This window comes from Sinocyclocheilus grahami, unplaced genomic scaffold, assembly GCF_001515645.1.
Source record: "Sinocyclocheilus grahami isolate Dianchi unplaced genomic scaffold, SAMN03320097.WGS_v1.1 scaffold355.1, whole genome shotgun sequence".
Classification (NCBI taxonomy): Eukaryota; Metazoa; Chordata; class Actinopteri; order Cypriniformes; family Cyprinidae; genus Sinocyclocheilus; species Sinocyclocheilus grahami.
This window is the reverse complement of record NW_015505534.1, coordinates 145,990-172,548: the sequence shown is the minus strand read 5'-3', so window position 1 is coordinate 172,548 and position 26,559 is coordinate 145,990. Positions and strand designations below refer to the sequence as shown.

The following is a 26,559-nucleotide window of genomic DNA, read 5'->3' as shown; positions in this document are numbered from 1 at the left end:
CCCCCCCCTTCACGAATAAGGATCTTATCATGGTCTTGATAAACCTTCACTGGATTTTAATGACATTTTTAAATTTTGGAGAATTACGTGAATAAGGCTCAGACTAACACAGCAACTTGACTAGCATTCAGTTAAGTGTGAATTGGTAAAAGCAAAGAGAAGTTGACAGTATGATTGGTCTGATGGTAATGGACAGTGATTCTTTGTTATAAGAAAAGTTAGAAGTGTACACACAAATACCAAAATACCATGGGAAAAATGAGCAAAGTAGGAAGTTATTAAAAGCCTATTTTTGTAACCTATAAGGAGAAAAGGCTGTTATTACAAGAAGTATTGTTGAAATTTTGTTTAGTGATTGATGACAAACTCTGTTGTGTGTGTTTAGGTGGGTGATGTGTCTGGTAAGAAGCCTCAGAGGCTGGTCACACAGTTTCACTTCACCAGCTGGCCTGATTTCGGGGTTCCTTTCACTCCCATTGGCATGCTGAAGTTCCTTAAGAAGGTCAAGACCTATAATCCACAGTATGCTGGACCCATAGTGGTTCACTGCAGGTAAAGAGCCTTATTATCTTCTGTGTATGTGCACGACAAGATTTCTCAAAAAAAAGTCTCAAGCCGCACAAATGTTTTCAAAATGTTTCTTGAGCAACAAATCAGCATATTAAAATGATTTCTGAAGGATTATGTGACACTGAAGAATAGAGTGAAGGCTGCTTCAAAATTCAGCTTTTTCATCACTGAAATAAATTACATTTTCAAAATATACTAAAATAGAAACAGTAATTTTGAATTGTAATAATATTTCACAATTTTACTGTATTTTTATCAAATAAATGGAGCCTTGGTGAGCATAAGAGACTTTCAAAAACATAAAAAAAAAATAAAAAATAAAAAAATATTGTAAAGACCCCAAACTTTTGAACAGTAGTACGTGTGAGCAGTTTTTCTGAAGGTTTGTTATTTCAAGTAACTGATTTTCATCTGTTCATCTCAGTGCGGGTGTCGGCAGGACAGGGACCTTCATCGTGATCGATGCTATGCTGGACATGATGGGGGCGGAGAGAAAGGTCGACGTCTTCGGATTTGTCACACGGATCAGAGCCCAGCGCTGTCAAATGGTCCAGACCGATGTGAGTTTATACAAAACCTCTCATTAAAGTCATAATACAGCTGTATTAGGTATTTAGTCTCAAAATGCTCATCTCCCACCCTCCCTTTCTCCCTACAGATGCAGTATGTGTTTATATTCCAAGCTTTGCTAGAGCACTACCTGTACGGGGACACAGAGTTAGAAGTGACGTCTCTGGAGTCTCACCTGAATAAGCTGTATGCTCCTTTACCTGGAGCTGGCTGTGGAGGCCTGGAGGCAGAGTTTAAGGTAGCACAAAAACAGCTTTTTTTTTTCTTGCTTTTTGGATGTTTGGAAATTATATTGTTCTGGGATCATGTTGTTTTTCTTATGTTCTATTTTAATTATTATCTTTTTCTCTCTTTTAGAAACTTACCTCCATTAAAATCCAGAATGACAAGATGAGAACAGGGAACTTGCCTGCCAACATGAAGAAAAATCGTGTTTTGCAAATCATTCCATGTGAGTTATGTATCAACGTTTAATAATCAGATTATGAATCGTGAGAACATATTTTGATTAATCAAAAACATGTTACCGTTAATATGTTAGAGGTCAGTAGCACACACACACACACACACACACATATATATATATTCATCAAGGATGCATTAATTTATTAAAAGTGACAGGAAAGACTACATTTATACAACATGTTTCATATAAATGCTGTTTTTATTTTATTTTTTAGTCATCTAAATAATCCTCAAAAAAGAAAGGTTTCCACAAAAATATTAAGCAGCAAAACTTATTTTCAACATTGTTAATAATAATAATAAAGGTTTTGAGCATCAAATCAGCATATTAGAATGATTTTTGAAAGATCATGGGACACTGAAGACTGTAGTAATGATGCTGAAAATTCAGCTTTGCTATCACAGAAGTGAATAATATAAAAAAATATATTCAAATAGAAAACAGTCATTTTAAATTGTAAAAATATTTCAAAATATTACTGTTTTATTGATGAGCATAAGAATAATTTTTATATATATATATATATAAGCATTTTAAAAATCTTACTGACCCCAAACTTTTGAACGGTAGTGTAATTGTTCCTAACATGTTTTCTGCTGGAAAAAAAACACACATTTATATAATTTATACTTTTTCTAGGATATAATTATATTATACTTTATACCTTTATCCTTTTACAAGTTATTTGGCAGCTGCTTTTATACAAAGTGACTTGTAGTAAATTTATGGTGTACATTTATCAGCAAGTGCATTCCTGTGTTTTTTTTTTTCTGAATCTTCGCTGTTTCTTCCAGATGAGTTTAACAGAGTGATCATCCCTGTAAAACGAGGGGAGGAGAACACAGACTACATCAACGCCTCTTTTATAGATGTGAGTAAAACCTGTCTGACCTCATCCAACATTTACTCCCAACTAACCGTGATATCGCTCCGTGAAGCCTGGAGGTTATGCAACAATATTCCAGAGACCACACAACGTGCTTTTCTTTTCTTTTGGGAGTGGTTTAAACACATTTTTCTGTCATGAAGTTATACGGACGCCCATGCTGAGATTAGGAGCCTGGGACGGTGAGCATTGCTCTGTTCCAAAACGTAGTCACAAGCTCACTGGAAAAAAAATTAAATGATGATTATAAATATATTTATTTATTCTATGCTAAAAAAGTGTCTGTATTACAAACTCTTTTAAAATCAGTTGATGCTGAGTGTCTAAAATTCAGATCAATCACTTAGGATGTTGCATGACGATTAGGATGTTGCCTTAGAAGACATCTGCTTAAGCAGTAGGCAGTGAGGCAGCTCACTAGGTTTTGGGACAGACCTCATGTGTTCATCCCTCCATCGCAGATCAGTGAGAGTGGGGTAGCTTTGTTTTGGATAAATGCCCTTTCACTTCCTCTTCTATTTGTGTGGCTGAAGCACTTAATCAAAAGGTAATCAAACAGAGGAAAAACTTCTCCAGTGCTATAAGTCGCTTTGCAGTCTGGAAGATAACTATACTGATGAACAAAAGCCTGTTTTGTGCCTTCTTACTGTACGTGCCCACCGGCACAAATAAATCCACTTAGTACTGCCCAAAGAGTGCTAGAAATCTAAAATATGCAGCAGTGTGGTCTATGATTGCTTTTAATAAACTGTTAATAATATAATCATCATGTACATTACCGTTCAAAAGTGTGGGGTCAGGATTTTTATTTTTTTTGAAAGAGAAATTATGACTTTTATTCAGCAAGGATGCATTAAGTTGATCAAAAGTGACATCAAAGTCATTTTATAATATTACAAAAGATTTATATGAAAAGTTATGTTCCTTTGAACTTTCTATTCATCAAAAATCATTAAAAATGTATGTTTTTTTTAGTTGAAACTGTTTTCAACATTGATAATAATAAATGTTAATATTAATAAATGGCATCACAGGAATAAATTACATTTTAAAATAACTAAAAATAGAAAATTGTAATAATATTTCACCATATTACAGTTTTTACTGTATTTTTGATCTAATAAATGCAGACTTGGTGAGAATAAGATACTTTTTTTCAAAAACATTATAATCTTACTGACCCTAAACTTTTGAATGGTAGTGTATATCCACGATTACAGCTGCCCAGTTTGTTGAAATGTACAAAGTAGACATTCTTTGTGTGTGTGTGCAGGGTTATAGGCAAAAGGACTCGTACATGGCATGTCAGGGGCCGCTGCAGCACACCATTGAGGACTTCTGGAGAATGATCTGGGAGTGGAGAAGCTGCTCTATTGTTACGCTGACCGAGCTGGAGGAGAGAGGACAGGTAAGTTCACATGCTTTCTGTCTTTTTGTTTGTAGCATCTGTGATCATGCTAACTCTTTTATATATACAGTGGGGCAAAAAAGTATTTAGTCAGCCACCAATTGTGCAAGTTCTCCCACTTAAAAAGATGAGAGAGGCCTGTAATTTTTATCATAGGTATACCTCAACTATGAGAGACAAAATGAGAATAAAGATCTGGGACAGTTACAGAAACATTGTTAGGGGAAAAAAAAAACATTTCACCCCACCTGTTGTGACCAAAAATAAAATCTGTCTCTTCCTCACTCTCTGCAGGAGAAGTGTGCTCAGTATTGGTCTAGTGATGGTGTGATGGTTTGTGGGGACATGTCTATTGAGTTGAAGAGGGAGGAGGAAAGTGAAAGCTACACTGTTAGGGACCTTCTTGTCACCAATAACAGAGTGAGTCCACTTCATAGCATCTCCTGAAAGAGATTTATGTGTCTTTTATCACTGTATTTTAATGTTTGCCATTGTTGTAATTGCCATTCTCCTTTTACTTTTTCTCTGCAGGAAAATAAGTCTCGTGCTGTGAGGCAGTTTCATTTTCACGGCTGGCCAGAGGTGGGCATCCCATCTGATGGGAAGGGTATGATCAACATCATCGCTGCAGTTCAGAAACAGCAGCAGCAGTCTGGAAACCACCCAATCACTGTGCACTGCAGGTAAGCCACACCTACTCCTCTAGCCAATCAGGAGCCCGAAACATGAAACTTCATTTTGCATAATTTGTATTAATATATTTGTATATTAATATATATTCATATTGTAATATAGTTTGTTCTTATGACAACTGATTTTTTTTTAATTCTTTTATTTCTTCATGTTCAATATGGTGGCTTTTTGTGAGGCATAATCTACATTCCAAATGCAAAATCTATTTTTACTCTCATTTGCTGCTTTGTGTGGGTTAATTTTGGATTGCTAAATTGCAATCCAAAATTAAATTAATTGCAATTCGAAAGTTTGGGGTTGGTACAATTTTTAAATGTTTTTGAAAGAAGTCTCTTATGCTTACCAAGGCTGCATTGATTTGATCATGAATACAGTAAAAACAGTAATATTGTGAAATATTTAAAGTTCAGTAGAACAGCATTTATTTGAAGTGGAACCTTTCAACTTTTTTGAAATGGAAACACAAATGTCTTTACTGTCACTTTGATCAATTCAATGTGCCCTTGTTGAATAGTGAAAAGTATTGATTTATTATGATCATTTGTTAAATCTTACTGCCCCTTTTGAAAAGTTGTGTATTTTTTTAATAAAAACAAATCAGGACATAACAAGTTATGTATTTATTTTATGGTTGTTACAGCAGTATACTACTCAGATTATTACATATAGAGTTATTCAACCTTACCGTAAATCTTCTAGTCTGGATACAGGACATATTGGTTAGACAGGAATGCCAACTTTAATAGGTCTCACTGGTTTGGCAGCTTAAGTAAGATTTAGTGGTTTTGTAATTCTGGAAGGCATCCATAGGTGCTTAACCAAAACCTGTCCATAATTACATCTCCAAAGCACTCGGTAATGATGAAACGGATAGAGTTGCTGTGTCCAGTGGGATTTCAGGGTCAGCCAATTAAGGAAGGTAGAAACAGACTCATTAAAATTCACAGAGCGGTGGGTAATTGATGTTTGTGTGTTAACAGTGCCGGAGCAGGGCGCACGGGGACATTCTGTGCTCTGAGCACGGTCCTGGAGCGGGTGAAGGCGGAGGGCATTCTGGACGTTTTTCAGACGGTAAAGAGTCTAAGACTACAGAGACCGCACATGGTGCAGACACTGGTGAGGAAACACGTCATTCACGATGCAATGTTGACCTACTGAATTTAACAAAGTGCAGTTTAATTGTTTTTGAACGACTGTTGTTTTTGCCAGAGATTTAAAACTAGAGCTGCACTAAGAGAAAATTGTGATAAAAAATTGCAATTGTGATTGAAAATGTGAGTGAAAAAAATACGTTTCAGGTTTGCTGTACTTGTTTATAGGGCTGCACAATTTGGCCAAAATGTTGTTGTTATATATCAATATGAGTCATGACTATAATAATAAATCATTATTATTTTGATTATTATTATTATTACTACTACTAATTAAAGGGGTCTTATGATGTTGCTAAAAAGAACATTATTTTGTGTATTTGGTGTAATGCAATGTGTTTATGCGGTTTAAGGTTCACAAAACACATTATTTTCCCCATACTGTACATTATTGTTTCTCCTCTATGCCCCGCCTTTCTGAAGCGTGAACATTTTTATAAAGCTCATCGATCTGAAAAGCGAGGTGCGCTCAGATTGGCCAGCTATCCAGTGCGTTGTGATTTGCCGAATACCTCAAGCGTGTGATGGAAATGTTACGCCCCTTACCATATTGTGATGCCGTGTCCGGCCGGAGCAACGAGACAAAAACATTAAAACCCATTACAAACGAGGCATTTGTAGCATCCAGTGAGGACATAATTACAGATTATAATGACTTATACTGTCTTTTTACGCGTTGTATTGCATTGTGCCGCATAAACATAAAGCCATGTCTGCATTTGTGATCGGAGAAATGACAAGCAACAAGCGCTACTTTTCGCTTTCGCAATGAAACACACAGCGTCTTCACAACATGGCGGCGGTGGTGGCAGCAACAATAAAGTTACACCTTCTTTCTTTGCATGAACATTTGGGCGGCATTATGCAAATCTTCCCACATCGTGACGTAGACATGTGGGGGCGTGTTTAAACGAGGCATTTTAGGAGGGCGTGGACGAGTCTTAAGTTTTATAAAGAATATCTCTTTGGGTTTGAGGGATCTTATCTATTCACGAACAGCTTGTAACACTCCAAAGAGAAGGGGAATCTTGAAATCGCATCATATGACCCCTTTAAACAAAATAAGAAATATTACTATTGTAATTTACTATTACAGTTGTAATGTTCACTGTAAAATAAAAACAGTCAAATATTTATGATGATGATACTAATCATTTAATTTTATATTACAATTGTAAAATTACAATACTAATATTTATGGCCGTCTCCATTTACCAACATTTATTTTGGCAGAAACCACATTAAACCCTTAAAGCTTCTCTTTTCGGTCATTAAATTATGGGAAGATGATTGACATGTTGCATTCTGAAATGCACAGTATGTTCAACTCAAATTCAGAGGTGTTGCAGAGATGAGTTTGTGTGGAGTGTCATTTACTGCAAGCCGTTCTAAGAATCTGAAAACACTGGATTACGAGCTGCTTACGTATAAATGAAGACAGTGCCGCATTTCACTCTAAAACACACAGTGCATATATATATTTTATTCAGTTGTAGCATTTGCGATTTGATAATCGTGTTAAGCCATATAGTGATTCTGCTTTTATTTTAATTAATCGTGCAGTCCTAGTAAAACATCATTAGAACAGGAAAAATGGGAGGGGGGTGATACGTTACATTTTAAATCTCAATTTTTTGGGAAATAATCATCATCATCTCTTGTTTTGCTTCAAATACTTTAATCTAAATATCTCAAGGCCGTCTCAACTCACTACATCTTGCTTTTCCCCACAGGAGCAGTATGAGTTCTGCTACAAAGTGGTCCAGGAATACATTGATGCCTTCTCTGACTACGCCAACTTCAAGTAAAGCCACGCCCACCTGCAGAAGATCGGACAGACTTTCCCAGTCATGCACTCACGTCCACACTTTCACAAAAACACCGCTAAATGAGACAGACTGCCAGCGCAAAGCAAAAGGGAATGAAAATCCTTTGGCCGGCAAGCACGAGAACACATTGGTGCTGAAGATGGAAAGAAAACAAACAAAGAAAACACCATTAGAGATGCCTTCTTGAATATTTTGTGATATTGCTCTTGTTAATAAGGCCCTTACCCATTTCTCTCAGTGTAAATATGCTCTTGTATTTTTTCTTTTTCATTTGTTTGGTTTTAGAAGCCGTTCTGTTGCGGTTTTTAGAGTGACCTTAATATAGTTTACTGGTAAATAAATGCATATATGAATAGCGCTATAGAGACAGACGTGAAAGAGAGGTAGCAAGATGAGGGTGCTTTTCACTGAGCGTTTTAACAAGAACTTGCTTCTTTCTCTGCAGTTGAGAGACTGAAACCTATTTGAATGGCAGCTCAATCCCACTTGCCTGTAGCTACATAGCGCAGAATGCGGCAAAATTAACCAATCGTGGTGCTTCAGCAACTGTAAATGCGTGCATTCGCAGAAAACCCTTCACTGTACTTTTCGATTGTTTACTGGAGTGGCAGATATCATTTTGAGTGTTTTGACACTCTCATTGAGTCCATTTTTTTGGGGGTGTGACTAAGGCATCCCTTAGAAATGAAGATGTGAAGTGTGTCTTTGTAGTGTCAGTTTTGTTAGATAGTGTGCCAGACCCGACTTGTGTTCTGCCTTGGTCCAAACTAGACAATGGTAGAGGAAGATAAGACTTAAAAAGACAAACAAGAGGAAACCCTGAGTGTTAAGACTGGATAAATTCAGTTCTGGATAAACTCTTCACTTAATTTTTCTTTTGTGTAGTTTTGTCCCCTTTTTAAAGTTTCATTCCATGCTTTTTTTCCCCAAACATCTTTTCCTTTCAAGATCGCTCTAAAAGCACCTTCTGTATTTGCGATTGTAACCAAGGAAGTGATGCTTACTTTCCCGGATGTCTGATAATTGGCCTAAACAACTGTGCTTGACAATAAGGTTTCATAATGTATACGCAGTTACTTTTCCTTAATTTGAAGATAAATGATCCTACCGGCCCGTCTACTTGCAAGGTACTGGGGCAAAGTTGATCCAGAAAGTTCTAGTAGAAATGACACATGATCACCTGATCATCTGTTCCTGCCCATGTAAAGGACTTCAGCCATTGTGCCAAAGTCAACTAGCCCTTTCCAGCTCCACTGAGCCAGTTAGATTGATATATGACGCTTTCAGCCCTTAGCGGTGAGTACTTTCAACTTCTCCAAGCAAAAAGAACAGGTCGATGGTATGAATGAGGACATGTATTGTCGTTTTAACTAGTGGAAACATCTAAAGCTGATTGTCAGTGGAAAGCAAGTTATTTTCCAGGGAATGATTTATGTAGGTTAAGCCCTCGTTCCACACTGCCTTGTGTTAGGAAATGTAAGTTTTATGAAATGTATGATTTAGCTCCTAAATAAACCCAATAGGTGTCTTTCAAAATCACTCACCCATCTGTCATTCCATGTTAACAGGGTTCTCGATGGAAACTGTTTTTTATATTATTACAGATCCATGATGTTCCGAATTATGAATTACGGATTTCTATTACAGCTTCCTGTGGGCTTCATCTTAAGATATTCCATGAAATGCTGACGGATTTGCTTGAATATTGTGCGAGTCGGCTGTTGTGATTTGCTAACCCTTTCCACATGAGACAGTGTGCCAATAGCAGCCTCTCAGAGGCACGATCCTTCTTCAGAGGTGGGAAAAAGTGCCTCATCATGTTCCTGTAGCTTCAAGCATATTCCCGCCTGCTCTTTAGTACCCATGTTCTCCCAATCCATTGGGACATTGTGGGCTGTATGGCGTATGATAATCTGTAATGGAACCTAAATAGTTACTGGTTGGTTGCTGTTTTTGGGTTTTTTTCAAGCTTTTTTTTTGTCTTCTTTGCTTACATACCATATAAAACCATCCTGGAGGAAGCACCAGATTTCCGGTCAAGTCCCTCAAAACCTAAGCTCTTAATGTATGGAGAGCAATCTAGTTCTTCTGGTCAAGAAGGGAAGCCACGTGTCTGGTGGCTCACTTCATTCTTCTGTTGAATGTGACATTGAAAGGACCTGCTTGGATAAGCAAAAGAAAGAATGAGAACAAGACTGAAAAGTAAAGGATTCTGCTCTCCAAAAATCCCATGGAAATTGGTTCTAAATTTCACATTTTCACAACAGTTTTACATTCCATAAATCCTAAAAACATTCCCCTTTCTGATTTTTCATTTCTTCTTTATGCACCCTTCTGTACATAATGTAAGGTTATTTATATTTCATTCCTATCTGTTGCCTTGCTTTAGTTTTATTTTTCTCGCTTTTTTTTAAATACTTGTATATTAAACTGTACCGGGACCATTTTTAAATGTATTAGATATTTTCCCCCTATTTTTAATTTGGTATTGTCTTAAAATCTTAATTTTTTAATTTACATCTGTTTTTTTTTTTCTAGTGTTTTGTTATTCAAATTTGAATATATATGTATATATAATTATATATATGATGCAAATTATATATAATTATATAATGCCAAACGGCCTTTCTAAACAAGATACTGTGCAAACCTAATAAAAGTGCTTGAGATTTTATCTGCAGTCATTTTACTTTGTGCATCTCCAAAACTTTAGAAATATAATTTTCATGTCTCAATATGTACTCTACCATTCAAAAGTTTTAGATATATATATTTTTTTACTTTTATTTGGTGAGGATGTATTAAATTGATCTATAGTGACAGTAAAACAAACATACAAATTCATCAAACAGTCCTGAAACAAAATGTATCAGTTTCTAAAAAAATTTTAAGCAGCACAACCATTTTGAACATTAATAATAACAATTCTTGAGTACCAAATCGGCATATTAGAATGATTTCTGAAGGATCATGTGACACTGAAGACTGGAGTAATAGCTGCCATCACAGGAATAAATTACATTTTAAAATATATTAAAATAAAAAAACAGGTTTTTTTTATTGTAATAATATTTTACAATATTGCTGTTTTGACTGTTTTAAACAAATGCAGCTTTGGTGAGTGTTCTTTCTTGGTGAGAATTGATCCCTGAGGGGAAATTGAGAGAGAGAGTCACATCACCTTGTCTTCCATCCTTCCTGGCCCTTTAGACCTGGTGTCAGACCTGAGATGTGAAAGGATTATCACTGGAGACCCCTGTGCTTGTTTAAATACCATTTGACAAGAACTCAATCAGATCTTGAAACCCTGTGATGAGTCAGTCGTACACATTCTCTGCTCCGATCACCCCGAGGGAGAACTTCTGAGTAATTAAGACCACAGTCAGGCTGGAGTGTTTGCACAGTGTTTTTCTCTCTGGGCCAGTGTGCGTTTCATGTGGGTCAGGGGGTCACAAACGATGGATGTGAGGTCACACTGGCCACTTTTTACAGCTTAGAGGAAATGAGCTTGACATTTGCTTTTGTAATAGGACATGCTCATCAAGAATGTGTGATATTGGGGTCACTGGAATTGCCATGTTTAAAAAAAGGAAAAATGACAGAATAGTCTATACATGTATGATAAATATCGACAATGTTCAAGTTTAGATGGCTGGTGGCACAATAAATGTAGAAAAATGTAGAATTTCTTAAAAGCCTATACTTAACTGTTCATTATTATTTCAAATAAATGCTGCTCTTTTTAACTTTCTATTCATCAAAAAGTCCTGAAAGAAATATATCATGCTTTCCACAAAAATATTCAGCTGTTTCAAATATTCAGCAACTGAAGTTATGGCTGGTAAAAATTCAGCTTTGCCATCACACAAATAAGTTACATTTTAAAATATATTAAAATAGAAAATACTTATTTTTAATTGTAATAATATTTCACAATATTACAGTTTTGACTGTATTTTAAATTAACTAAATGCAGCCTTGGTGAGCATAAGAGACTTCTTTTAAAAACATAACCAAAAGTCTAACTTTTCAACCATGTATAGTTAGTTTCAGTGTTGGGGAAAGTTACTTTTAAAAGTAATGCATTACAATATTGCGTTACTCCATAAAAAAGTAACTAATCACGTTACTTAGTTACTTGTTATGGAAAGTAATGCGTTACGTTACTTTTGCGTTACTTTTTAAATCTGGACAGGGCTTGCTTGTTTGTTTTTCAAATAATAAAATTATATTTTTGGTAACTATAAAAGCCTTTTCACACCAAAAGTGAAAGGAATAAGTACATTTATGTCCGTACAGTAGAATGCAGAAGAAGAAATTTCAACACACTTCAGCAATAAAAAAAGACACACAAATGTTTGTCTAGAGTAATTTGTGCTTATTAGTACGGTTGAACTGGATCATCGAAGGCCAGCAGCAAAGACATTGCTTAATAGAATGGCATTAAATACATAAAGGATATTTGTGTTGTTTAACATTTAATTCTTGCAGGTTTGCGTCATATTCTGAGTTGCATTATTTTAATTAATTTTGAGGAATACTGAATCTGTGTTTTTTTTTGTTTTGTGAGTGAGATGAATGAATGCATATTTATATTTATTTTAGAACTACAGTAACATCTGATTTCTCTCGACATGGGGACAGGAGAGCTGTCAATCAATAAATTGGGGGAAAAAAAGTAACTCAGATATTCTCTTGTAAATTAAAAAGTAATGCGTTACTTTACTAGTTACTTGAAAAAAGTAATCTGATTACGTAACTCGCATTACTATAATGTACTAACACTTGTTAGTTTATATTCTCTTTTCTTTTGTTGCCTGGTCTTTAAAAAGTTTACTCTTGAAAAATTAAATTAAATTAATACATTTGCATTTAAAAAGGTAAATAGATATATATAATTTTATTTTAATAAGTTCCTTTTAAATTAAATTGCTGTCTAAATAAAATTATAGATAAATAATTATATAGCGATTAAATAAATAGAATCCCTTATTTAGTGCTTACTTTTTTCTCTTTTCTTTAATTAGCACTTTGGCACATTCTTGACCATTCTTTTGAAGCTGAAAATCTGAATAGCGTCAAATTTACGCATGTGTGACGTAGTTGCCAAATGTGTCTGGGTGTAAATCGTGATGTGTATATTTACATGAGTGTTTTGTTGGAGAAAGAGGACACTGTCCCGTTGGGGTCAACAGTGTTTGGAGATGATAATTGGAATTGAGCTCATCTTTCACATGCTCTCCTCCCAATGGAAACGCAATGACCAGGCAAAGTGTTTGAGGACTGGGGAGGTCAGTGTGTGTGTGTGTGTTTAGACAGGGAGGGGAGATCTGGTGTGAGACATAAATTGTGAGGAAGAGGAGGAGGAAGATTCCAGAGAATGAGCTCAGAAGCTCACTGAACCGTTCACTTGAGGGAAACGAGACCATATCAGGATTACCAAGACCAGGACTTCACAGTAGAGGAAGTGGAACTACTACAGAAGATCATTCAGCAAAAGACGTGCCAATAGATACAAGGTAATAACAATGTTTAGATTTGCTTTTAGGTTGTCTTTGAAAATGTTGCTATTATTGATGTATTGACAGTAATTCGTAGATAAGTCTTTAGACATTATAGTCTCCATTGTGCTTTATTGTCTCTTAAACATCATTGCTATCATACTTTTTAGTCAAACATTTTTCCTGAAATTGTTAGGCTGGTAAACCTAGACCTGACTGACTGTTAAACGTGTCAGTGCAGTTACTGGCCCCTCACTTACTCTCCATTTGTCTGGTCAGTCTCTGTTCTCTTCCCTCAGTTATGGTGCACATCTGCAGGCTGTTTGTGGTGATGGGGATGGTGATGTTTCTAAGTGCCCAGTTTGCCAGCTCTCAGCACTGGTCTCATGGCTGGTACCCTGGAGGAAAGAGAGAGATAGACGTTTACGATCCTTCAGAGGTGTGTGAATATTTCTAAAGAAATGTAAGTCTGTGAGAAAGAACAATACTGCCAGAAAAGGGCTGTCTATTTGCAACGTGGTGCACATTGTAAAAAAAATTATGTTTAACAAAAAAAAATTAAAAATGGTTTACTGTAACCACGTGGTTGGTAAATTGGTTTGGATATTAGATTTTAAGAAATTTGGTTAGATTTACTTACCAAAAATTAAAAATAATTTCTCAATCAGATCAATGTTGAAAACAGTTGTGCTGCTTAATTTTGTGTTTTTTTTTAAACATGCTAAAAAAAATTCAAAACAACAGCATTTATTTGAAATAGAAATTGTTTGTAATATTATAAATGTATTTACTGTCACTTTATTTTTGATTATGCTGTTTAATAAATTATGTGTATTGCATTATTTTAGCGTCATTTGACTTAACGTTGACGAGGTTTTGTGTTTGTGTGGTAGCACCGTAGGCTACTATCTTTATATGTTTATCAGCCTTTGTTTATGGAAAGACCTATTTTGATGTGCTAAGCCATCATGTTGCTTTCTATTTTATTTGAAAATCAGGTTTCAGAAGAAATTAAACTCTGTGAAGCAGGGAAATGCAGCTTCCTGAGACCCCATGGAAGAAGCATTCTGAAGACAATACTGGTGGGTACAGGTGTTGTTTTGGCTTATAGCCTCGTAGTTAAATAGTCATGATGGGATATTGTGAATATTTATCTAAAACTTAACTAACTTAATGGCTTTAACAGCTGGATGCCCTCATACGGGATTTCCAAAAGAGAAAGTGACACCGAGATGACGCATCAGCCCATGTCCAAAGAACCATCATTTCATGCAAACACATTAGGCCTGCATTTGCATCCAAATTATTCTGTGATATTTCTTTTTTTTTTTATATATATATATATATATATCTGTAAGTTTTTAACGCTGAAGCAAAAAAAATTTTTTATGTAGGCTAATAAAGCATTGGCTGTTAATTTAATTTTCAAGTACAGTTGGATTTTATGTTCACTATGGCACTTTCGGTACATTATGAACATACTGATCCCACTCAAATATCATATTGCCATCACCAGTAAAAAGAAATGATCAAAATGATCAATAGAAATGATCAATATAACCCATTAACTCTCAACTGACCCTGGTACTGAGGCTTTTGATAATACAAGAGATAGTCAATGAAGTCGTGTAGAGGTTTGCAGGAAAAAACATCTACTGATTCAGACAAGTTCCCCTCAGAGAAAGAAACGGCTGAGACTTATTCTGAGCGTGAAAGCACACTGAAACCGTTATGCCACCATCATGTCCTCTCTCTCTCTCTCTCTCTCTCTCTCTCTCTCTCAAGCACACACACACACACACACAGTAATTTGTGACAGCCTACATTCACATGGAATATAATGTATGTTCTCTTTTAATCCAGAAAACAGCAATGAACACGACTTGGACAAAGGCATTACATTCATATGTATAGTTTTCATATTGATTGTACATAAATGCTTTTGTCTGTTTAGGCAGTTCTCCAGTCAATGATTCCAGCAACTGATGACATCCCCTAAAGGAATAAAGATCATGCAATAGAAAGACATGCACAATTTCAAATCAAATAACTGAACAATCACAATCATTATTTTTGTAATACAAATGTAACTATGTGACAGAATGAAAAATGAAATAAGCAGGAACGAGTTCACTTTAAACAAGCACCCAACTACCCAACTTTCTGGCTGCAAGCACAGACCTTCAAAAATGAAAGAGCATTTTGTTCTCTACCGGTAACTAGAATATTCATTTATTCATTGTTGCAATGCGCTCTTTGATTGCAGAACCTTAATGTTTAAAGGAATGTAGAGATCAAAATGGATATAAAAATTAAAGTTTCCTAAATGTATTATTTCTCTTTACAGCACTCGTTCCTGAAGCTTGCCAAGCCCCTTTCCAGCTTGACTCCACTGATTGTAGCTGCCAAGGAAGCCATCAAGAATAGCAGCCGTTAAGATTTTCCCCCTACCCACACACACAAGCATACACATTCACACAGACACACACACACACAGAGTGCAAGTACAGTGTGTTTACGTGTGATAGCACAATTACACAATATCTGAATCTGGACACAAACACTAACACAAGCACACGCTTGCACATGCACTTGCCCTTATAAGGGTGATTGACAGCTGTTCAAGGCCTTTCGGATGGGATTGGCCCTGGTCCCTGCCCTCAAACACGTTGTGATGTATGGAACTGCCACACCAGTCCATCAGTGTGTGTCCACCTCTACACATCTGGAAAGGGGATAGAAAAACTGAAAAACAACTCTTGTGTTCCTTCTCTCTGGAATCAAAGATGATGTGTATTACAGTAGACCTCAAGAATTATCGAGTTTATTCTCTTATTTAATATATTCTGAACTGTCTTGGATTACTAGCAACCTTCTTTGGGTTTTACAGGGTTTTTCCTGTGCCTGAAGATGTGTACCTCCAAATCTCGGGATCTCCTCAAGACATCTGCATGATGCTATTCACAGCAATCATTATCTTTCTACACTGTGTGTGTGCAAAGTCAGAGAGCATAGTATGCTAGAGAGAGAGAGACAAAGGCTACATGAGGCAACTTTTTTGTGAGCAATGTTGTTTGGGCACTTTCCCATTGAGAATGGGTAACAAATTTCTATCTGGATACTTTAGATTGTTCGTGGGCCCTGTGTCTCACCTGGTTGTCCGTTGATGGCAACATTGCTCAAAAAGTTGCCCCGTTTATCATCAGCCAAAGAGAGAGAGAGAGATGACATGTAAGAACTAAGATGAGATATATATATATATATATACACTGAATATATAAATCATTCCTAGTTTTTTTTAGACTGTCATAGTAATATTCTTATGTATTATCGTTTTATTGCTGTATTACAGTATAGATAGATAGATAGATAGATAGATAGATAGATAGATACATACATACATACATACATAGAAATAAAATTATATACATTATAATATATAGTATATACTGTAATTTTGTATAGTATAACAAAATATAAATTAGATTTTTTTCCCCCCAAATTAAAATCAATTTTGTTTTTATTTAAACTTAGACATTTCGTTTTATTCGGCAGTATTTTGTTTGGCCACCAGATGGCGCAAATGGACATACTTATCAAAATTCATTAGGACCAGGACTGATCAAGTTAATATTGACAGTATTGTAAAAACTCAATTAAATTCAGTGCAGCACCTGTAAGTTTTTAACGCTGAAGCAAAAAAATTTTTTTATGTAGGCTAATAAAGCATTGGCTGTTAATTTAATTTTCAAGTACAGTTGGATTGTATGTTCACTATGGCACTTTCGGTACATTATGAACATACTGATCCCACTCAAATATCATATTGCCATCACCAGTAAAAAGAAATGATCAAAATGATCAATAGAAATGATCAATATAACCCATTAACTCTCAACTGACCCTGGTACTGAGGCTTTTGATAATACAAGAGATAGTCAATGAAGTCGTGTAGAGGTTTGCAGGAAAAAACATCTACTGATTCAGACAAGTTCCCCTCAGAGAAAGAAACGGCTGAGACTTATTCTGAGCGTGAAAGCACACTGAAACCGTTATGCCACCATCATGTCCTCTCTCTCTCTCTCTCTCTCTCTCTCTCTCTCTCAAGCACACACACACACACACACAGTAATTTGTGACAGCCTACATTCACATGGAATATAATGTATGTTCTCTTTTAATCCAGAAAACAGCAATGAACACGACTTGGACAAAGGCATTACATTCATATGTATAGTTTTCATATTGATTGTACATAAATGCTTTTGTCTGTTTAGGCAGTTCTCCAGTCAATGATTCCAGCAACTGATGACATCCCCTAAAGGAATAAAGATCATGCAATAGAAAGACATGCACAATTTCAAATCAAATAACTGAACAATCACAATCATTATTTTTGTAATACAAATGTAACTATGTGACAGAATGAAAAATGAAATAAGCAGGAACGAGTTCACTTTAAACAAGCACCCAACTTTCATTTCTGCTGGCTGCAAGCACAGACCTTCAAAAATGAAAGAGCATTTTGTTCACTACCGGTAACTAGAATATTCATTGCAATAACACAGATGACTTTTCTGTTATCTCTTGTCTTGTGTTGTGTGTAGATGTTTGGGGTTTCACTATTGCACAATTACAGAAGTAGCTCAGCCAAACAAAAAAACAAAAAAAAACAAACAAAAAAAAAGATCATGTATTTTAGCTGGAAGTAATGGTTTGAAGTTTTAAAAAAATGGATTACTTGCTAGAATGCTACATTTCTCCAAATCTTTTCTGATGAAGAAGCAAACTAATCTGAGTCTTGAATGGCCCGAGGGTAGGTAAATTATCAGCAAATTTTCATTTTTGGTTGAATTATTCCTTTATAGATCTTGCAAGATGAGTCATAGTATTTCTTTTAGATTTCTTAATGTGTTTATTCAAATAAGTTCCACCACTTGAACCACAACACATAGGCCTAATTGTTATGGTTTAATACGTCCTCCAGGTTTAACAAATCCAAAAACATTTTCCTATAGCTATCAGATGTAAAATAATACATCAAGATCGATCAAAATAATAGATAAGATTCTTGTGTATATTCTCTCACACTTTACGTCAGACACCATATAATCAAGTAAAGTAAGGAGGAGGGACCTGGAACTGCTCAAACTCCTTCCAGTTATTTTTCTACATGCTATAACAACTTCATAAGCAAAAATAGATGCTGAATAGTCGTCAGTTGATAGTTTGCATTCGTGCTGTAGCTTTTGCGAAAGAGGTGAGTTGTAAGGCCAGAGATTTTCTTGGCCGCAAATTTTCCAGGTTGCTGAATATTGCTTATAGATATAAAAAAAAATATATATATATATATAGTATAACTTCTAAATGCTTACCTTTGGGGAAAACAAATAATTGCTGTTGCCTTACAGAAATAATATTTTCATATCGAAAAGCTATTCTGAGCTAAGTGTAGGCTATGTCATCGTTGGAGAATTTGTTTCTGCATTTAGAGCTGTGTTTTAAATAGATTTGTAAGCGCGTGAGATGTCAGCACAACACTCCCGAGTAGATTTAGTCCACTTGGATACTTTTCCCTGGGTAAAGTATCCATGTCTTTTTCTTGGATTTATGTCATTGCTTTATTAAGTTTGTCATCTTTCAAAGCGGAACTAACATTTGATCAGTTATCATAAAAACTCCAGATTTCACTTCCTTTGTTCGCGCGGATGATCGACGTCGATGTAACGGCGTAACTTTGTAAGTTTCACTGTGTAGTTTAGTTAGACTATATCTATTTGTTTACACGCTTGAAACTGGAAATACGCCAATAATAACGTTTGATGCAAATACATTTATATGATATACTACATTAATGTGCACAACTCCATTTACAGTAAAGTCAAGTACTTATTTAAAAACTATAGGCAATGAAAATTGACTTGTTTTCTTGCTTTTCTTTCGATTGCATTTTTAAATGTTACTCAAGACTCCAAATTCGATCGTATGTAGCCTACTTACAAAGAGTTAGCGGTTTCTTTTTCTAATGAAGCACTTTGATTTCTTCCCAAGGGGTTGTCATGAGAGAACAGATCGATATTGCGTCAACGAGGTGATTAAAACCAGATGAAACTGCTCAAGTTAGACATGAGACATAACCGAGTCACTTGTTTAGTGAGAATTAACCCAGAACGGAGCATGTTCACACCCTCATGTCGTTAGCCCGTACGATTTTCTTTCTTCAACACAAAAGGCAGATTTTTAAGGAATGACATTCACCTTGTTTACATAGCCTACGATGAATAATGACTGTCATCTACTTTTGGTTCGACAGAAGAAAGAAAGTCATACGGGGTTTGAAGAACGATGACAGAAGTTTCATTTCTGGACGAACTAGGCTATGCAACGTGACCAAGCTAACCCACCCTGGATTATACTGTCAAATTACAAAACCGGATTTGAACAAAATGCATGGATTCTCACAGGCTCTGACACAATGATGAAAGAATGTGTGGTAGGCCTATATTAAAAACGACGTACATTACCAATAAATCATGAAATACTTATAATAAATTAGGGCTCTCCCTGCTAGCACACTTATATCACAGCGACGTCTATTTGACATCTGCATTTACATCTGCAAGACGTATTTTTTAGAGTGTTTTCACATATCATCTGCGATATGTCTATAGGACGTTTCCTATTAGATGTCATTTAGAAAATGTCTTTAAGATGTTTATGATTTAGAATGTAACTGATATCTTACAGACGTCTATCAGATGTTTGTACACAGCAGATGCTTTCCAGATGAAGCAATGTTTAACAGACATCTTGCAGATGTACATGTGCTATCTGCGCTTATAGTTTACAGTAACAAATTGCAATTGTTAATCTCTTGTTTTTGTTCTTAACTCATTCACTTCCTTTTGATGAAAACAATATTGTAGGCTATGCCTAACTAGTAGTTTCAATATTGGTGTGGAATCCGATGACACACACACACACACACACAAAAAGCAAGTTATATATGGGATTAGATCTCTGCCACAATTCTGAACGTTTCAAATTCACAAAGAAGAAAGTATTTCCAGTGCACGAAAATATGGATAATATGGATAATTCTAGCCAATCAGAGACAAGGCTGCTAAATTCTGATTGGCTGCCTTGACAACCAATCACAACATTCCTTGCATTACCATGACAGCTGAAGAGGATAAATACAGTGCATGCATAATTATTATGCAAGTTGATATTCTGATCATATTTTTTTCCAAGCACATTTGACCAATTCCAAACGACATCAATCTAAATAACTCCTATTAATCTTGTATTTAATCATTTATAATTGATATATAATTATTCATGAAGCCTGGAATTGAAAAATGTCTTATATTCAGGTGTGCATATAATTAGTAAGCAGATTTTCTTTTACAGATAAAATTAGCTAAAAAAGAAAAAGCAAGTTATATATGGGATTAGATCTCTGCCACAATTCTGAACGTTTCAAATTCACAAAGAAGAAAGTATTTCCAGCGCACGAAAATATGGATAATTCTAGCCAATCAGAGACAAGGCTGCTAAATTCTGATTGGCTGCCTTGACAACCAATCACAACATTCCTTGCATTACCATGACAGCTGAAGAGGATAAATACAGTGCATGCATAATTATTATGCAAGTTGATATTCTGATCATATTTTTTTCCAAGCACATTTGACCAATTCCAAACGACATCAATCTAAATAACTCCTATTAATCTTGTATTTAATCATTTATAATTGATATATAATTATTCATGAAGCCTGGAATTGAAAAATGTCTTATATTCAGGTGTGCATATAATTAGTAAGCAGATTTTCTTTTACAGATAAAATTAGCTAAAAAAGAGATTTAACTCAGACTGAAAGTCGAAAATTATTAAATGCCCATGAGAAATATAAAAAACTAATACATTACTAGAAATTGCAAAGTTAATGCATTATGCATTAATGCATCCATTGGACAGCAAAATGCTCAGTGGGTCAGCAGGGTCAGTCAAAAACATGTGGAGAAGAAAAGATGCATGTTAACTGCAAAATAATTAGGTGCGAAATCACCAGGAACCATTTATGGCGCTTTTCCACTGCGTGGTACGACTCGGCTCGGCTCGGTTCGGCACGGCTCAGTATGGCACAGCACGGCTCGGTTTGCATTTCCAATGCATCTTAGTACCGTTTTAGAGTGGGCAGGATTATTCACATGTCGTTATAGTTGCGACTCTATTGCCGCGACTCCTGAAAAACTTTTTTCATTCCGAGTCGCCCCATCAAGCTCTCGCTGGATCCGCTCCTCTGCTATCAATGAGAGGAACGTCTGTACTTCCTCAACAGACCACGAAACAGCCATTTTTTGGTTGTTAAAAAAAGGTGCGCTCGTTCAAAACTGTTGCATTCCATTATTCCAGTACAAGGTGTCAGGTTCTCAGAGACTTAGGTTGATTGGCTGCCTTGACAACCAATCACAACATTCCTTGCATTACCATGACAGCTGAAGAGGATAAATACAGTGCATGCATAATTATTATGCAAGTTGATATTCTGATCATATTTTTTTCCAAGCACATTTGACCAATTCCAAACGACATCAATCTAAATAACTCCTATTAATCTTGTATTTAATCATTTATAATTGATATATAATTATTCATGAAGCCTGGAATTGAAAAATGTCTTATATTCAGGTGTGCATATAATTAGTAAGCAGATTTTCTTTTACAGATAAAATTAGCTAAAAAAGAGATTTAACTCAGACTGAAAGTCGAAAATTATTAAATGCCCATGAGAAATATAAAAAACTAATACATTACTAGAAATTGCAAAGTTAATGCATTATGCATTAATGCATCCATTGGACAGCAAAATGCTCAGTGGGTCAGCAGGGTCAGTCAAAAACATGTGGAGAAGAAAAGATGCATGTTAACTGCAAAATAATTAGGTGCGAAATCACCAGGAACCATTTATGGCGCTTTTCCACTGCGTGGTACGACTCGGCTCGGCTCGGTTCGGCACGGCTCAGTATGGCACAGCACGGCTCGGTTTGCATTTCCAATGCATCTTAGTACCGTTTTAGAGTGGGCAGGATTATTCACATGTCGTTATAGTTGCGACTCTATTGCCGCGACTCCTGAAAAACTTTTTTCATTCCGAGTCGCCCCATCAAGCTCTCGCTGGATCCGCTCCTCTGCTATCAATGAGAGGAACGTCTGTACTTCCTCAACAGACCACGAAACAGCCATTTTTTGGTTGTTAAAAAAAGGTGCGCTCGTTCAAAACTGTTGCATTCCATTATTCCAGTACAAGGTGTCAGGTTCTCAGAGACTTAGGTTAAGTATAGAATCCTAAAAATTGACCCAAGAATCACATACTGAAGTGTAGTAAAATACTTGAAGATTGATTTTTTTAAATATAGGCTTTATAGACAGATAAGTTGAGAGTGACTCCTGAAGGACCAGCACCACATCCTCTTGTACCACTGTTTGAAGAATTTATCTTACAGTATCTGGCAGTAAGTTTTGGGAGTTCATTTTTAGTCCATCTCGAGATTTTATCTGTAGAAGATAACCTGCTTAATAATTATCCACACCTGAATATAAGGAGTTTTTCACTTCCAGCCTTCATGAACAATTATATATCGGTTATAAGTGATTAAATACAAGATTAATAGTAGTTATTAAGATTGATGTTGTTTGGAATATAATCAGAATATCAACTTGCATTATAATTATGCATGCCCTGTATTTTCCCTCTTCCGCTGTCATTAGTAATGCAAGGAATGTTGTGATTGGTTGTCAAGGCAGCCAATCAGAATTTAGCAGCCTTGTCTCTGATTGGCTGGAATTATGGCATATTGTAACGCTGGGTTGTGTTGAGCAAGCGAGCCGTTGGCATTTAGAGAGGACTGAGGGTGGGCATCAAGTAAGCAAGCTAGTGAAACGCGCAAAAGTGAAGGTCTGCACAAATCTAAATACTTATTTTAAATGCAAAATTGATTTTAGTCCATTCGAAATACTTTTTTCTTTGGAGACGAACATTTTCTCCACAAAACTCAGATCGTGCACGTGCAAAATGCACTTTTGTGCGCTCAAAATATGATCGTTCGCACGCAGAATTGTGGCAGAGATCTAACCCCATAGTAGTTCTACAAATAATAAATAGTTACTTACTATGTTTTTGCACAGACTAAAATCCAGTCTAGAACAACGTATATGTAAATCCATATAATTTGGATATTCATCATATTCTTCAGTCATTATGAAATATTTGAAAAGCTGAAACTTCAGGTTAGACCAAAGTTTTAACATTATGTCTATTTTTATGACAATAGGTGATGCTAATGCTAACCAAACTCTTGCTCGTGTCGTTCAGAGGATAGTGCCAATGCTACTGAAAAAGTTTCATCTTAAGGCCTCAAAGCATCGCAAAGGTATGGCTGCACTTTCTTTATGGTGTACTCGCCATCAAATTCATTCATTGATACATTACATTACAGTCATACATTACATTACTAATATGAACTTTCATTTCTCCCTACAGAATGAGAAGATTGTGGCTCCACCTCAAACGGAGAAATGTGATATTTATCGTTTTAACCCTGGCACTTCTTATATGTTGCGTCAAGATCACATTTTCAATAGTAAATGAAGGAGGACAGGAAACAGGACAGTCTGAGAGGCCGCGGCTGACAGTACAATATAGCATTAATTGCACAGCAATATATGAAATGGAACCAGTGGAACTGGGCAAAACTTTAGCCATTCGCAAGCAAAAAAGCTATGTAGGGCCAACCGACGAGATTATTGTGAATGCCACCTCTGACTGTGATTGGTTTGTTATGTCACGGGGCTATGATGCGATTCAAAGCTCTGACTTTGAGCGTGATTTTCCCCTTGCTTTTTCTTTGGTTGTTCACCAGGATGTGGCTCTTGTGGAGAGGTTACTAAGGGCCATTTATATGCCGCATAACATATACTGCATACATTATGATCTGAAGTCCTCAGATGACTTTATTTCAGCAATGAAAGGTCTGGCCCGCTGCATCCCCAACGTCTTCATTGCCTCAAAGCTGGAGAGGGTGCAGTACGCAGGAATCTCACGACTCAAAGCGGATCTTAATTGCCTGTCTGACCTCCTAGATTCTGAGGTCAAATGGAAGTATGTAATCAACCTCTGTGGTCAAGACTTTCCACTTCGGACAAATGCTGAGCTGGTGTCGGATCTAACAGAGCTGAAAGGCAGGAACATGGTGGAGAGCAAGTGGCCAGGAGGAAAGACAGGTCGCTGGAGTGTTCATTATTTACTAAAAAGTAATAATTCAGAGTATTATGAGTCTCCTGTAAGCACTAGAGAGATGAAATCTCCACCTCCTCACAACATAGACATGTTTGTGGGCAGCGCGTACTTCACACTCTCAAGGGAATTTGTGGTTTTTGTTCAACAGAGTTCCCTAGCCAGGGATTTCTTGGCTTGGTCTGAGGATACATACTCACCTGATGAACATTTCTGGGCAACTCTGATTCGTGTGCCTGGAGTACCAGGGGAAGTGCCAAGATCTGATCCTGAGATCTCAGAACTGATAAGTAAAACCCGCCTGGTGAAGTGGTGGTCTTTAGAAGAGAGACTTTATCCACCATGCACTGGAGTCCATGTGCGAGAAGTGTGTATTTATGGTGCTGCGGAGCTCAGATGGCTGCTAAACTATGGCCACTGGTTTGCTAATAAAGTGGATCCAAAAGTGGATCCTGTTCTTATGGAATGTTTAGAAGAGATACTTTCAGAAAAACAACTGAGGCCAAAACTTGGACTTTTTTTTTAACTGGTGAAACTTTTAGATTGGTGTTAAATAAGAATACTTTATTTTATTTTATTTTAGGAATTAATATTTCTGGTAAAAAATATTATACTTTGAAAATGCACTTGTTTTAACTGTATGTATATTTATGTGATTTAGCCAGCATGAAGTGCAATCCTTTGGCAACAATAGTTTAGGATTCGACAAGCCAGTCCTCTAAATTTTTTAAGTGAACACTTGAAGAGTTCAGATGCAAAAACCTCTAAGTGCCATTTGAAATATTCTTCTAAAATTAGTATTTTTATCAGGCTCCTATATTTATGTTTAGTTATTTCACTTTAATTGCATAGAAAATGACCTATGCATTGCTATTAAAGTAAAACTACTTCACTGGTTTGTTATGTCACGGGGCTATGATGCGATTCAAAGCTCTGACTTTGAGCGTGATTTTCCCCTTGCTTTTTCTTTGGTTGTTCACCAGGATGTGGCTCTTGTGGAGAGGTTACTAAGGGCCATTTATATGCCGCATAACATATACTGCATACATTATGATCTGAAGTCCTCAGATGACTTTATTTCAGCAATGAAAGGTCTGGCCCGCTGCATCCCCAACGTCTTCATTGCCTCAAAGCTGGAGAGGGTGCAGTACGCAGGAATCTCACGACTCAAAGCGGATCTTAATTGCCTGTCTGACCTCCTAGATTCTGAGGTCAAATGGAAGTATGTAATCAACCTCTGTGGTCAAGACTTTCCACTTCGGACAAATGCTGAGCTGGTGTCGGATCTAACAGAGCTGAAAGGCAGGAACATGGTGGAGAGCAAGTGGCCAGGAGGAAAGACAGGTCGCTGGAGTGTTCATTATTTACTAAAAAGTAATAATTCAGAGTATTATGAGTCTCCTGTAAGCACTAGAGAGATGAAATCTCCACCTCCTCACAACATAGAAATGTTTGTGGGCAGCGCATACTTCACACTTTCAAGAGAATTTGTGTTTTTTGTTCACCAGAGTTTGCTAGCCAGGGATTTCTTGGCTTGGTCTAAGGATACATACTCACCTGATGAACATTTCTGGGCAACTCTGATTCGTGTGCCTGGAGTACCAGGGGAAGTGCCAAGATCTGATCCTGAGATCTCAGAACTGATAAGTAAAACCCGCCTGGTGAAGTGGTCATATCTAGAAAGGATTCTTTATCCACCATGCACTGGAGCCAGTATACGATCTGTATGTATTTATGGTGCTGCTGAGCTTAGATGGCTGCTAAACTATGGCCACTGGTTTGCTAATAAAGTGGATCCAAAAGTGGATCCTGTTCTTATGGAATGTTTAGAAGAGATACTTTCAGAAAAACAACTGAGGCCAAAACTTGGACTTTTTTTTTAACTGGTGAAACTTTTAGATTGGTGTTAAATAAGAATACTTTATTTTATTTTATTTTAGGAATTAATATTTCTGGTAAAAAATATTATACTTTGAAAATGCACTTGTTTTAACTGTATGTATATTTATGTGATTTAGCCAGCATGAAGTGCAATCCTTTGGCAACAATAGTTTAGGATTCGACAAGCCAGTCCTCTAAATTTTTTAAGTGAACACTTGAAGAGTTCAGATGCAAAAACCTCTAAGTGCCATTTGAAATATTCTTCTAAAATTAGTATTTTTATCAGGCTCCTATATTTATG

The 26,559-nt window shown here is 36.3% G+C and overlaps 4 protein-coding genes across 5 annotated transcripts in view; all 4 read left to right on the top strand.

The window, feature by feature from the left end:
* Positions 1-9,112, top strand: part of ptpra (protein tyrosine phosphatase receptor type A) — a 29,495-nt gene extending 20,383 nt beyond the window's left edge. The window contains exons 9-18 of the mRNA XM_016229572.1: positions 386-552; positions 995-1,130; positions 1,229-1,378; positions 1,498-1,591; positions 2,401-2,477; positions 3,766-3,900; positions 4,195-4,320; positions 4,432-4,583; positions 5,574-5,709; positions 7,478-9,112. Of these exons, the coding sequence (XP_016085058.1) occupies positions 386-552; positions 995-1,130; positions 1,229-1,378; positions 1,498-1,591; positions 2,401-2,477; positions 3,766-3,900; positions 4,195-4,320; positions 4,432-4,583; positions 5,574-5,709; positions 7,478-7,552 (1,248 nt within the window). The 3' untranslated portion in view covers positions 7,553-9,112. The remainder of the gene's footprint in view (positions 1-385; positions 553-994; positions 1,131-1,228; positions 1,379-1,497; positions 1,592-2,400; positions 2,478-3,765; positions 3,901-4,194; positions 4,321-4,431; positions 4,584-5,573; positions 5,710-7,477) is intronic.
* A 3,777-nt stretch (positions 9,113-12,889) lies between these two features.
* On the top strand, positions 12,890-15,105 carry LOC107548786 (progonadoliberin IIB). Of its 2 annotated transcripts, none has more exons than XM_016229595.1 (4): positions 12,890-13,092; positions 13,374-13,513; positions 14,073-14,156; positions 15,029-15,105. In XM_016229595.1, the coding sequence occupies exons 2-4, from the start codon at positions 13,376-13,378 to the stop codon at positions 15,071-15,073; spliced, it is 267 nt and encodes an 88-aa protein (XP_016085081.1). In that variant the 5' UTR covers positions 12,890-13,092; positions 13,374-13,375; the 3' UTR covers positions 15,074-15,105. The 2 variants fall into 2 exon arrangements, with proteins under 2 accessions (XP_016085081.1, XP_016085082.1); XM_016229596.1 differs by lacking the exon at positions 15,029-15,105 and adding an exon at positions 14,261-14,386.
* A 3,191-nt stretch (positions 15,106-18,296) lies between these two features.
* Positions 18,297-24,903, top strand: LOC107548763 (beta-1,3-galactosyl-O-glycosyl-glycoprotein beta-1,6-N-acetylglucosaminyltransferase 4-like). The gene is made up of 3 exons (XM_016229571.1): positions 18,297-18,334; positions 23,416-23,514; positions 23,625-24,903. Exon 3 carries the CDS (start codon positions 23,626-23,628, stop codon positions 24,901-24,903), a length of 1,278 nt encoding a protein of 425 aa, XP_016085057.1. The 5' UTR covers positions 18,297-18,334; positions 23,416-23,514; position 23,625.
* Positions 24,904-25,043: 140 nt separating this feature from the next.
* LOC107548762 (beta-1,3-galactosyl-O-glycosyl-glycoprotein beta-1,6-N-acetylglucosaminyltransferase 4-like) lies at positions 25,044-26,260 on the top strand. The gene is made up of 2 exons (XM_016229569.1): positions 25,044-25,050; positions 25,257-26,260. The coding sequence occupies exons 1-2, from the start codon at positions 25,044-25,046 to the stop codon at positions 26,258-26,260; spliced, it is 1,011 nt and encodes a 336-aa protein (XP_016085055.1).
* The last annotated feature ends 299 nt before the right edge of the window (positions 26,261-26,559 follow it).

Coding starts and splice junctions, on each gene's coding strand:
- LOC107548786 (XM_016229595.1), top strand. CDS start 13,376: ATGGTGCACATCTGCAGGCTGTTTGTGGTGATGGGGATGGTGATGTTT. Junction 13,514..14,072: donor ACGTTTACGATCCTTCAGAG/GTGTGTGAATAT, acceptor TTTGAAAATCAG/GTTTCAGAAGAAATTAAACT. Junction 14,157..15,028: donor GCATTCTGAAGACAATACTG/GTGGGTACAGGT, acceptor TTGTCTGTTTAG/GCAGTTCTCCAGTCAATGAT.
- LOC107548763 (XM_016229571.1), top strand. CDS start 23,626: ATGAGAAGATTGTGGCTCCACCTCAAACGGAGAAATGTGATATTTATC.